Below are 13,876 nucleotides of genomic sequence, written 5' to 3' on the forward strand. Positions count from 1 at the left end.
CACCCCCAGAGAACATTGGCTAACTTTAAGTACACTTGGACACGCTAGCTACAAATTGGCAACCAGGGTTACTTCACCCCAATAAATAAATAAATATAGTCTACTAAAACAAAACGAGATAAAAACAACTTGGAAGTAATCGAGCATAAAAACAAATGCAGTAGCTAATAAAATAAGTGATAACCGACTAAACGAATTTGATAAAGAATTGTAAATAGCGGTGCTACTAGCAAAACTATTTACGCTCAAAAACTGATAAGGAAGTTAGTGTCTTTGATAAAGAATTGAAACTAGCATGGCTATTTACGCTTTTATCTCGAGGGTATTATGTAAGATTTTTATCTCGTTTATTAAAGATGGGAAATAGGGGAGGTGAAAATGAATGGAATTGAATGTTTTTATTGTTATTATACAAGTATGAGATTTATAGCTTCGCCAGGAAGTGCAAAATAACAACAAACAGACAAATAAATAATAATAAATAAGTAGTCAATATCATGAGTAGGGAAATGCACAAATAACAACAAACAGACTAATAAATAAGTAGTCATCATAAGTAGGGAAGTTCACAAATAACAACAACAAGCAGACTAATAAATAAGTAGTCAACATAAGTAGGGAAGTGCACAAATAACAACAACAAACAGACTAATATATAATAAATAAGTAGTCAACATAATTAGGTAAGTGCACAAATAACAAACAAACATAAATATTCAATAAATAATGTTTTTTAAAAAGCCATAGCTTTAAGCACTCAAAAATTGGTTTAATGGCATGAAGCTATATTTTATTTACAAATAAACACTCATAAACATCAGGATAGTTTGTCTTATTTAAGTAAACAAAATAGTAAATGGTGACTATTCCAAATAACAATAAATGCTAGCAAAATGTCCCGGATACGGAATGAATAAAGTTATCTAATCTAAAAAATTACATGCCTTTACAAAATATTGGAAAACAAGAATAAAATAGTTAATTGCATGCCACATATTTACATTTTTCTTCTGGAGCACACTGTTTAAATTTATTATTCATATAAAGAGGTGAGTGGTTATGCCAAAGTTCTTTTTACAACAATTTTTGTCCAATTTGGGCTAATATGTTGTAAAAAGAGTAATTTCAAAATTCTTCCAAATAATTGAGTAGTCAACAAAAGGGAGTAACTTCTCATAAACTCATTCATTACAGCACTATCACCCTCAATTACACATTTATCTGGAGCACATTGTGTAACTTTATTACTTAAGTAGGTCAAGGAACCCAAAAGTTGGTCCCCAGTATTACTTTGGAGCAATTATTCTCATTTAAATAAGTGTTAAAAACGAAAGGGAGTCTTCCAAAGAATGAAGTATTAAAATAAGTTAAACAGGCAAGAAATAATATACTTACAAAATAATAAATAATGGTAAATAGTGAAAAACATATTTATTTTAACATTCTTTGGATATATTCTTGTAAAAAGGTGGGTATAGTATCCTAAAAACATTTCTAGTCAAATTTAAGAAAATAAAAGTTGTAAAACGAGTTTTCAAGGTCTTTTAAGTTATTAAGCAGTAACTACTCAAAAACTAATTCACCGTATCGTATTTGTTTATCGACCCATACTTAATTTAATCTTATACAAAAGTGGGTTGAGTGGCCCAAAAGTTGCAATAGAACAATTAGACAAAGTTTTAAAAAGGAGAGCACAAAAAAGAGGCTTAAACATAATTGAGTAGTAAACAAAGGCAATAAAAAATCTCATTATACTTGTATAATGGCAATAAAAGCATTCAATTCAATACTAAAGAAAAAAACAACTCATTAACTGGTAACTACATATCTTTACAAGATAATGAAGAATGGTAAAGTGTACTTAAGTAGCGCGCACTTGTACAATTATTTACAAATGTATCTTGAACACATTGTGTAACTTTATTACTCATATTCAGAAGTGGATAGCATAACCCAAAGATGTCCTCCAGTGTTTCTTTAAGCAAATTGCCGTCTAATTTAAGTAGCGCATTTACTCGCATATTTTGTCGGACAAAAAAAATGATGACTGAATCGAGGGTGCGGCTTATATGCGCATAAAAACACGACATGCACAAAATTGCAAGTTGACGCCACCATGGCACGATGACGTCACGACGAAATGGCGCCGTGACGTCATGGCGCAAAGCAAATGCGCCCGATACGGACATTTACCAAATGACTTGGTTTTTGATATTTTACAGCTTCCATAGTACATCAGAATTTTTGGTATGTATTTATGGGCTGTAATTTAAAATCATGAATGAATTCCGATGATATTTTGCAAAGAATATTGTCGATTTTTTTAAATCAACATTGGCGCCCTCTAGCGGAATGCAAAGGAACCGTTGATTTTAAACAATTTGAATTATACATTTCTATTCAACCCAATATTAGACGTTTTATCATTTAAGAATGGAAATGAAAAATGCAGTACCTTTGACGGCCATTGACGTCATATCCATTTGAAATAGGAGGACCTCTCCCACTCCAGATGGTTTGGACGCCTTTCCATGGCAGCCAATAATAAGTTCATCGATTACAACTCACATGATCGGACAAATAAGAATAATAGATTTTGAAAAAATATTTACTTTTTAATCATCTATTCTATTTTAATACCACTTTGGGAATTTTGCACTCTGTTTTCTAGTGTTGTCAACATTTGACAACCACTACTGCAGTAAAACCAGCAGAGGGTGCTATTGCACCACCCCTAAATCAACTCGATACGAACGCGTAGTCCTTCTGATCCCCAAAAACCGAAACTTACTTAATGACTAACTACATAACTCACGTTTAATCATGTTTTTATTTTTTATGGAGTTTGCCCTTTTTGTATGCATCATTAGAACTGGATTTTTTTGTTCACCCACCCTCTTATTTATATTATAAAAGCGTATTTTCCCAATATTTGCTTTATTTTGAACGGCTCTTGCGTTGCAGCTTTTCTTCCGCAAAAGGGGGGTGGGGGTGCTAGGGCAGACCCTGGTGCGCACGCTTTATGTAAATTTCAGCAGAAGACAGAGTAACAAATCAGGAATTTCCCTCCTGCCACTCCTGAGAGGACCAAAAAGTGAAGGAGTTCTGTCCGTTTTTGGGGGGACTTTTTAGCTCTTTTTTCTCTCCTCGGCGGTTTTGCAAAATAAGAGGAACACTTGATGGAAGTAACGGCGCGACGTACGCGGACGACGTCGACGAGCCGAGTTGCCTTGGGAATCGAACTGGACGCGGTTGGATTGGGCGATTTATTCGGGGATTAAGTGCGTCGGAAAAATAACCAAAAAAAATTGCGCGTGGATTAAAAGAAGAAGGATGCTTTTACCATGGAAGTGAAGAACTTTTGGGGTTTTGCGGGGGTGCTTGCTCTCCTTTTTAGCGTCGTTGCGAGCCAGCAACTCCGAGCCAAAGGCAGAAATGTGTGCAGAGCAGCTGGGTAAGAAATGCCATTTTATTGTTTTTCACGTTTGATGAGCCAAAGGATTTTTTTGCAACTTTTTTTTCTTGAGCGCAGGATTTTTCTCATGCACTTTTTTAGGAGTTTATTTTTCTTTTAAAAGTACTTAGCTTGATAGAATTATTATTTGGGTTTAAAAGGAAAGGCTAGTTTTGATTTCTCCTCCTCGGAAAATGATTTTGAGCCGTTTTAAGTCCGCAGTTTTGAAGAAAAGGGGGAATCCAGATGTGTGCATCTGGCCTGCAGTGATTGCCTTTCACCACAAGAGGCGCGGTTGTTGACTTGCAGTCAATTGTTATGGATGGAAGTTATGATAAACTTTTTGATCTTTCTCAGACTTTAAGCGATTGATGCCAACTCTCCCACTTATGTTGGATTGGACATCATTGGCATCCTTGTTAATATCCTGCCACATTATTCTTTAAATCTGCCTCCAACTCTTAACTTTTATATTTCAATCTTCACTTTTTTGGGGGGTCGGGGGGCTTGCTTTATGTACGTTTTCAGCACTTGACTATTTTTTGTTTGTTTTACATATTCCTCCTTTCATTTTATATCCATCACTGCCACTCACTACTAACTTATTTAACAGTTTGCGACCATTCCAGTAAGTTCCTTATTTGCTCTGCAGTCAAATGATTGTGTGTGTGTGGGTGTGTGTGTGGTAGTTATGAATTTATGATCACATGTCAGCATTTCCGGGACATGACTTTGCATTACAGAGTTAACAGTTGAAGGCCTCCAGCGCTCACTCTATTTTAGTTCTAGTTTTTTTTGGAACGCTCATTAAATAATGTATTTTTTGGACTAAAAGTCACTAAAGAATACACTATGAAAGGGAAAATTATATATATATAGGTCAGACTGGGTAGAAGTTGCATTTTTCGGGGGCAGTTTTTTAATTATACGAGTTGCAGGCAAACCCAAAGTATGAAAAAGTGTGATTTATAGTCCGGAATATGCGCCCGATTCTCATACTTTGGATAGGCAGATACAATTTGCATAAAAGTTGCATTTTTCGGGGGCAGTTTTTGAATTATATGAGTTGTAGGCAAACCCAAAGTAGGAAAAAGTGTGATTTATAGTCCGGAATATGCGCCCGATTCTCATACTTTGGATAGGCAGATAAAATTTGCATAAAAGTTGCATTTTTCGGGGCAGTTTTTGAATTATTTGAGTTGCAGGCAAACCCAAAGTAGGAAAAAGTGTGATTTATAGTCCGCAAAATGCGCCCAATTCTCATACTTTGGAATAGTTTTTTTTAATTCATCAGAAACCAAGTACATACATTAAAATAGTCTTAAAATAGGAAAAAACAGACAAAATTGGCATCTGTTAATCTCACATATTAACAGTTGTTTGGACAACATTGAAAATAATACAATTTGAACATGAGTGGTTAGCGGCTTATAGTCTGGAAAATACGACAGTTTATCATAGTTTGGAGAGGCAAAAGGGAATAAATGTAATCCATCACGCACAGTTGAGTTGTAAACGCAGGCTTGTCCTCTCTTATTTCAAGTGAAAGCACGCAGAAGTTGATGTTTAACACGCGCCGTTTTGTCAGAATTAAAAACAACGTGGCTCCCGCCTCTTTAAGTCTAAAAGGAACTGGTTTCTCCAAACGTTTCGGGGCCAGCAGACGTGTTGCGGCGGCCCCGTCAAGGTCACGCTCGCCAGGGGAACGGGAGACGAATTTGTCTTTTCCTGACAGACCCACCCCAAAAAAAAAACACTTGGCAACAGCCCGCTTATATATTTAGCCTCCTCCGCCGTTTTTTCCCTAAAAAAAATTCCCGGGAAGACGAAACGATAACAAGAATCCCATTTTTACGACGGCGCGTCGCTAACGGAGATTAGCATGTGCTCAGCATGTGCATGACCGCGATAACGCCTTCCCATGTTTAATCTCCCCAGATGTGAACGAAAAAGAATCGGGCGTGGTCCCGGCAACTTTGATACGTCTGCTGTTTCACGGCAGGTGGAGTCTCCGTCCCTTTGCTCCATTTTATTGAAACTTTGGGAATTGTTTTTCAGATCTCCGGGCTTGGTTTGCTGCCGTGGATGGGCTCAACTCGGGACGGAATGCCTGACACGTATGTTTTACGCTCACTCGTAACGTACACTGGGGTACCTCTACTTACGGAAAACTTTGCTTCCAAGATACAAAGAACGATCCAAGTTACAATACCAAACATCCCCCGAAACGTAAATATACATCATGTATAGGGTTTTATTTGAAATTGTCGTGGTGGAGTGGCTATCCCATTGGCTATCGTCCAATACCTCACCAGCTTCCCATTGGCTATCGGCCAATACCTCGCCGGCCTCCCAATGGCCATCGTTGATCCCTGTGTCTTCTCTTGAATTTTTCTGAGTGTGCATAACATAATTTGACGTTGTCAAGTTGTGTGTTTACGTATTGTTGCTGAGCTCCCATTATCAATTCCACCCCTTTGGAAAAGATCCTTAGGGGGTCAGTATTAAAGATCAAGTAGCCAATTATTCTAATTCAATGTAAAATATCAGAAGAAACCACTCGTAGAACCAAATAATTTTGTAAGTAGAGGTACCATGGTAGACGGAATGTAAGCAGTCGGCATTGAATGACGTCCCTTTCTGTTGTTTTGCCCACCCAAGCGCTCTGCGAAGGCAACTTCACCTGCAAGGAAAACGAGGTGTGCGTCAGGCCTAACGAGTGCCGCTGTCGCCATGGATACTTCGGAGCCAGCTGCGATACAAGTAAGGCAGCGAGTCGTGCCGGATCAGATAAAGCCAAAAGAAAAGATTCGCTCAAACGCTAACGGTGGAGCAAAAATACGTAGGGCGCATTAATGTCAACTCGGTTTCATGTGGGCCGGACCATTTAAGATATAATATTTAGATATGTTTTTTTTTAATAAATGGATTAAAAGAACTGGACCAAAAGCCTTGAATATTCAGTTTTTTTATAGATCTAAAACAATGTTTATTTGAGCTTTTTTAATATATATTTTTAGATTTTACAAAGTGATTTTTGAACTAAAAACACTGAAAAAATGGATTTAAAAAATGACAATTATTGATTTAATTTATTTGATCTTTTTTTCTTAGTAAGGGAAAATCTCTTCATTGATTTCAAAAGGAAACCCAATTTTTCTTTATGTTCCATATTAAAGTGGAAAACAGAAAATATTTTTATATATTTTTAGATTTTACAAAATGATTTTTGAACTAAAAACAGAAAAATGGATTAAAAAATGACAATTATTGATTTAAAAGGGGGAAAATCAGGAAATTTAATATACATCTATACTCTTCATTTTAATTTGATCCTAAAACAGAAAGTCGGCACTCATCATTGACTTTCCCGGGCCACACAAAATGATGCGGCGGGCCAGATTTGGCCCCCGGGCCGCCACTTTGACACTTGACTTAGACAGACAGTATTTTTTTTCTCACCCAAAAATGAACTGCAAGACTTGAAACTCTTTCCTTTCCGCAGAGTGTCCGGCCCAGTTTTGGGGTCCGGACTGCAAGGGCAAATGCAACTGCCACCCCAACGGTCAATGCGACGACTTGACGGGCAAATGCACGTGCCACCACAATCGCTGGGGTCCCAACTGCGAGAACTCCTGCATGTGCCAGAAGGGCAAATGCGACCAGGACACGGGTTTCTGCACGTGCCACCCGGGTTTCTGGGGTCCCCAGTGCAACAACAACTGCTACTGCAGCGTCAACTCGGCCTGCGACGCCATGACGGGCCGCTGCGCCTGCAGCCCCGGCTGGACGGGGCGCCATTGCGCCACCCAGTGCAACTGCAACAACTCGCCCTGCGAGCAGTTCTCGCAGCGCTGTCATTGCCGGGAGATGATGTGGGGTCCCAGGTGCGAGTACTACTGCCATTGCATCCACGGCAAGTGCAACCCGGCCGACGGCTCGTGCACCTGCACCCCGGGCTACCGCGGCAAGTTTTGCAGGGAGCCCTGTCCCGCCGGATTCTACGGGCAAAATTGCAGAAACAAGTAAGGAATGCTTATCCTATTTTCCTGACTCTTAAGTCGCAATCGTACTCGAGTATAAGCCGCATCAGTCAAACCATGTATAATGAAGAAAAATGAATGTATCTAAATTGCAAGGGTGGCAAGGTGGATGAGTGGTTAGCGTGTCGGCCTCACAGTGGGCTCAAATCCAGGTCGGTCCACCTGTGTGGAGTTTGTATGTTCGCCCCAGGGCTGCGTGGGTTTTCTACGGGTACTCCGGTTTCCTCTCACATTCCAAAGACATGCATGCTAGGCTGATTTGGACACTCCAAATCAAGGGTGTCAGACTCGGGTTGGTTTTCGCGGGCCGATTTAACGTCAACTTGATTTCACGTGGGCCGGACCGTTTTAGATATAATATTTAGATTTTTTTTAATAAATGGATTAAAAGAACTGGATAAAAAGCCCTGAATATTCCGTTTTTTATAGATCTAAAACAATGTTTATTTTAGCTTTTTTTAATATATTTTTAGATTTTACAAAATGTTTTTTGAACTAAAAACACAGAAAAAATGGATTCAAAAATGACAATTATTGATTTAAAAGGGGGAAAATCAGGAAATGTAATATACATCTATACTCTTCATTTGAATTTGATCCTAAAACAGAAAGTTGGCACTCATCATTTACTTTCCCCGTGCCACACAAAATGATGCGGCGGGCCAGATTTGGCCCCCGGGCCGCCACTTTGACACATGTGCTCTAAATTGACCCTAGCTATGAGTGTGAGTGCGAATGATTGTTTTGTCTCCTCGTGCCCTGCGATTGGCTTGCCACCAATTCAGGGTGTCTGGCCTAAAGTTAGCTGGGATGGTCGCCAGCACCCCCGCAAACCTACTGAGGACAAAGTGGTTCAGAAAATGAGATGAGATATAAATTGCCCTGGAGTATAAATAATACCTCAACTTACGAAATGGAATTGCTAATGGCAGCTCAGTAAACATACGCATGTAAACACACAACTTAACGTTTATTTTTTAATGTGATCTGAAACCGAGAAAAAACACGTTAAAGTAACAGTAGTAGAATGAACAGCAACATACTAAATCAGTGATCTGTTCACTTAAAACCATTTTTCAGTGGTCAGAGGGGAAAAAACATAAGCCGCCATTCGGTCCCAAGTGCTAGAGTTTCTCCTTAGCTAGCGAGTTAATGCCAACAAAATGCTTTTTTTTTTAAAACCCATGCTAATTGTTCACTTACTTTACGTGCCGCACGATTAGTTGCAATTTTATAGTTTCAATAAGATGTGATACAATCCACAGCCAATGACCCTTAAAATAGCCTTAAAGATTTGGAAATTGCTTTTCACATCATCCGCTAACAAATAATCGGAGCCGCAAAAGCCATTGAAGCTTAAACCACCGGAAATAATGAAGTTACAATTCCATTCATTCCATCGTAGCTTTAAATCAAGACGGCGGCGTTGCGCTAACTGGACCAATGGACTGTCTTTTTTCAGGTGCGGCCACTGCAAAGGCCAGCAACCGTGCAAGGTGACGGAGGGACGCTGCGTCACGTGCGACAAAGGCTGGAACGGAACGCGTTGCGACCAGCTCTGCTCCAAGGGCTTCTTCGGCGACAACTGCCAGGAAGTCTGCCCCACCTGTCGGGACGGACATCACTGCGACCCCATTCAGGGAAAGTGCGCCCACTGTAACCCCGGCTGGATTGGGGACAGGTAAAGAAAAAGCAATAAATACAGTGATACCTCGAGATACGAGCTTAATTGGTTCCTGGACTGAGCTCGTATGTCGATTTACTCGTGACTCAAATCAACGTTTTCCATAGAAATGAACTAAAAACAAATGAATTCCTTCCAAACATCGGAAAAAAAACACCCAAAACAGGATATTGGATTGGAAAAACATTTTGATTTGTTCTAATTCGCCATCTATTAACAAAGTAACAAATAACTAGTGGTTTTACAGTACTAAAATTAGACGGATTTCGCGGAGGGAGACTTTTTGCACGGCAACATGCTCGTAACATAACATAAAGAAATTTAAATGAACTTGGATTACGATGCAGACACACTCAAAAATGAGTTTAATCTAACCTTACACTAAACTTAATTCTTATTTAGTTTTAAATTTGGATACCTTTCTTCTCCCGGGTTGGCTCTATTTAGCCCCGCCTCCACCTGGACTATCAGATGCAACCTATCCAGGGATGTTTGCTTTTGTCTTCCCTTCAAAATATTCCCAAAATGATGCACACAAACTTTGCGGTTTTTCGTTTATAGCGGCCATGTCTGGTCTACATTAACCGCGATAATCGAGGGATAACTGCAGTCAGATTCGTGCATATTCTAGTGAAGATGTTTTATTGATGGATATGAATTACATTTTATGATATATATATATATATTACTAGATCACTTATGGGTACCGTATTTTGCTGTTTGATATACCCTGTTATATTAAATGATTTTTGCATTTTTGAGCCTCCCGTTTGTGCGCCATTTAATATACCCCTGCCGTTTAACATATATTAAACGGCAACTCAGCTTTTTTGGCAATATTTGTATGGTGTTCATGGGGGCATCATTATAGATACTTAAGTTCATTAAAATTCCAAGTCAGACAGACTTTATTCAGCAGTAAGTAGATTTAGTCTGCAAACGTTGATGCACCCTGTCACGGCATAAAGAGTGCGTAGTGGATCGTACATTCCCATTTGTGCGCCATTTAATATACCCGGGTATATTAAATGGGGGTATATTAAACAGCAAAATACGGTAGTAGAAATGCACCTGCTGATGGCCGGTGGGTAACTCTGGATGTTGCTCACAGTGGTCCTCGGTGCGCTCAGGAAAATCGTCGCTATGCTCACACGTATAAAATTAGAGGGAACGTTGCTCACGACTTTATAACGAGTAGCTCACTGCGGTAATACTAGCGTACGCAAGGCTAACGCCCCGTGACTAATGGCGTTGACCTCCTTAACGATGGCTGTTGTTCTTTTTTTTCTTAGATGTGAAGTGCGCTGCCCCAACGGCACGTACGGCGACAATTGCGAGAACAACTGCAGCCACTGTTTCAACCGCAACTGTCACGGCGTCACGGGAGAGTGCCTCTGCGACCACGGATTTTACGGAATCTAGTAAGTCGGTTGGGGTTGCAAAAGTCTTCGCACCTACACAGCTGCGCACATGAAGGCTAAATACGTCAACATTTAGCGTCGGATCTCTTCTTACGTTCACATTTGGTCAACGGTGGTTTTGCCTGGGAGTGAACTTTGGGGGCCAAAGATAAACCGGACCGGCCCACGTGAGGTCTGGTCTAGTCTGGCCCGCCAACCGAGTTTGACACCTTTGTTTTAGACGGAATGCGTCTTTTCTAGCATATTTGAAAAAGACAGATTCTTCATTAATGTCTAAAAAGGGCTCTAGAACACAGGTGTCAAAGTGGCGGCCCGGGGGACAAATCTGGCCCGCCGCATCATTTTGTGTGGCCCGAGAAAGTAAATCATGAGTGGCGACTTTCTGTTTTAGGATCAAATTCAAATGAAGAGTATAGATGTATATTCAATTTCCTGATTTTCCCCTTTTTAAATCAATAATTGCAATTTTTAATCCATTTTTTTCTGTGTTTTTAGTTCAAAAATCATTTTGTAAAATCTAAAAATATAGTAAAAAAAAGCTAAAACTAACATTGTTTTAGATCTATAAAAAACGGAATATTCAGGGCCTTTAATCCAGTTCATTTAATCCATTTATTTAAAAAAAATCTAAATATTAAATATAAATAAATATAAAATAAACTGAATATTCAGGGCTTTTTATCTAGTTGTTTTTAGTTCAAAAAGCATTTTGTAAAATCTAAAAAATAAATATATAAATGTTTTCGGTTTTCCACTTTAATATTGAAAATAATTTAAAAGAATATTTTGTTTACATTTGAGGTTTTCCACTTTAATATTGAAAATAATTAAAAAGAATATTTTGTTTCCATTTGAAATGAAAAACAAATGATTATAAGACGTTTTCCCTTACTAAGAAAAATTAGCTCAAATAAACATTGTTTTAGATCTATTAAAAAACTGAATATTTAGGGCTTTTGATCCAGTTCTTATATTCCAATTAAAAAATAAATCTAAATATTATATCTATAATATGAAATGGAGTTGACGTTAATGCGGCCCGCGAACCAACCCGAGTTTGACACCCTTGCTCTAGAAAGACATTTTTCTCCAATTTAGGTATTTTATTTCTTGGTTTCCATTTTCCGAATTCTATTTCTTCAAGGCAGTTAAAAATACTCAAACTTGAACTTTCTGAAATCTTTGTTTTCTCGTCCACAGTTGCAACATGAGCTGCCAACCCGGACAATACGGAGTCAACTGCAACCGAACGTGTCCTTGCCACGACAAAAACTGCGACCCCGTGTCGGGCGCCTGCTATCTCCGTAAGAAAACGCCATTTTTTTTCAACGCCGTCCTCAAGCGAACTTGTCTTTTTTTGCCATCGAGACCAAAAGAACATTTTCTTATGATGTCCAAAAAAAGCCGTAAGCTTCCTGATCCGACTGTGTCTTAAATGACTAGCAGTTGGCTGTACATGTAGTACCAACAAACTGTGTGCGTGTGTGTGTGTGTGTGTGTAGGGCTCGATAGCTTTTCCAGACCGGTCTCCCCGGTGAGCTACGTTTGTTGGCGTCCAGTCCAACTAAAAGAAAGTTAAACCATGAGTGGACCGTTTATTAACTGGACACACGATGCTAGTATTGTCGAGCAAGCTATCGGCAAGCGACTCGATTTTTGACTGGTTTTCATTTCCTGACTGTAAATAATTGAAACTTGTGAGTGGAAGCTACTTTTGCTACTAGGACTTAGCACTGAATTTTTTTTTTTTTTTAAATTGATAGCGGAAAAATTACAAAGTAGTGAATTCGCTCGCGACAAGAGAGGGATTACTGCTTTTTTTTTTTAAATTAATAGTGGAAAATAATAGCAAAGTAGTGAATTTGTGATAAGTGAAGACGCGCTAATCGAGTGATTACTGTATTTAAAAAAAAAATTATAGCTGGAAAAAAATCGCTAAATAGTGAATTTGCGATAAGTAAAGACGTAATCATTGAGGGATTATTGTTTTTTTTTTAAATTAATTAATAGCGGGGGGAAATCGCAAAGTAGTGAATTTGTGATAAGTGACGGATTACTGTTTTTTGGGGGGGGGGGTTTATATATCGGAAAAAAATCGCAAAATAGTGAATTCGGGATAAGTGAAGACGCGATCATTGAGGGATGGCTGTATTTTTTTAATTTATTTAATATCGGAAAAAATAGCACAGTAGTGAATTCGCGATAAGTGAAGGATTACTGTTGTTTTTTGGGTGTTTTTTTAATTAATAGCGGAAAAAAATTGCAAAGTAGTGAATTCCCGATAAGTAAAGACGCGATCATCAAGGGATTACTGCAATTTTATTTTTTATTTTTTTATCTAGATCTACAATGTCTTCTGTGTCTGTCTTGCTACCGCAACCAAGGAAATTTCCCGAATATGGGATGAACTAAAATTCTAATCTAATTTAATCTACACGTGTTGCTCCACCTTAAGTGTTCAAATATCCCTTGCATCAAACGGTAACGCTATACGTTAGCCTCACCCTAGCATTCTGCAGTTTTACTATTAATATCAATGGACTTTATCAAGAAAAACCTTGTTTATTTTAGTTGATGATGCTGTTATCCTATATTATATATATCTATAGATGCCCGGAATTGCTTGTTATTTCGCAGAGCCCAACCAACGGATGGGCGTGATCGCGGCCGGAACTTTGGTCTCCTTTTTGCTGATCGTTTTGCTCTCCCTGCTGTGCTGCTGCTGCCTCTACCGGCACAAAGATGACCACAAGTGAGTTCGATTCCCAGAATACGATTTAAAAAAATATATATAAATGGAAGTAGGATTTTTGCTATGTCTCGGGTAGAGAAACATATTAAAGGCTAACGTTGCATGTTGCTAACGGTGCACGGGGAGCCGTGTGAGTGAGGCAGCCAAGTCTAATAAAGGCTCTTTTTTCAATGATTCATTTGGATTTCCATGCTGTCATCCCACCTCAGATCTAACCCAGACAACTCTTCCAACAGCAAAAAAGCCAAGTGGATCCTGTGCGGACGATTTAGCCGAATCAGCACTAAACTTCCCCGTATTCCACTGAGGAGGCAGAAACTGCCAAAAGTCGTCGGTAAGCCCCAAAACTCGCTTTCATATCCCACGCTGAGCCGCCAGACGTTGCCTGTCTGCTTTTTGTTTTGTTTGGGCTTTTTTTTTCTTTTCATTTTTTGCCACTGTGCCTTCTGTGGAATCTTTTGGAGCTTTGTTCAAAACATCAAAACGGTACTCGGATGATTCGCCTAAAGACGTTTCGCCGAC

The 13,876-nt window shown here is 39.0% G+C and overlaps 1 protein-coding gene across 3 annotated transcripts in view; it reads left to right on the forward strand.

Moving 5' to 3' along the window:
* The first annotated feature begins 3,007 nt into the window (after positions 1-3,007).
* Positions 3,008-13,876, forward strand: part of scarf2 (scavenger receptor class F, member 2) — a 34,506-nt gene continuing 23,637 nt past the window's right edge. For all 3 annotated transcript variants that reach the window (XR_013300267.1, XR_013300266.1, XM_077600611.1), the window contains exons 1-9: positions 3,008-3,454; positions 5,513-5,571; positions 6,116-6,217; positions 6,960-7,479; positions 8,960-9,178; positions 10,474-10,602; positions 11,803-11,906; positions 13,240-13,354; positions 13,591-13,688. Coding sequence is in view for 1 of the 3 variants with exons in the window: in XM_077600611.1 (XP_077456737.1) it covers positions 3,345-3,454; positions 5,513-5,571; positions 6,116-6,217; positions 6,960-7,479; positions 8,960-9,178; positions 10,474-10,602; positions 11,803-11,906; positions 13,240-13,354; positions 13,591-13,688 (1,456 nt within the window). In the remaining 2 variants the exon portion in view is untranslated. The remainder of the gene's footprint in view (positions 3,455-5,512; positions 5,572-6,115; positions 6,218-6,959; positions 7,480-8,959; positions 9,179-10,473; positions 10,603-11,802; positions 11,907-13,239; positions 13,355-13,590; positions 13,689-13,876) is intronic.

This window comes from Stigmatopora argus, chromosome 5 (genome assembly GCF_051989625.1).
Source record: "Stigmatopora argus isolate UIUO_Sarg chromosome 5, RoL_Sarg_1.0, whole genome shotgun sequence".
NCBI classification, from domain to species: domain Eukaryota; kingdom Metazoa; phylum Chordata; class Actinopteri; order Syngnathiformes; family Syngnathidae; genus Stigmatopora; species Stigmatopora argus.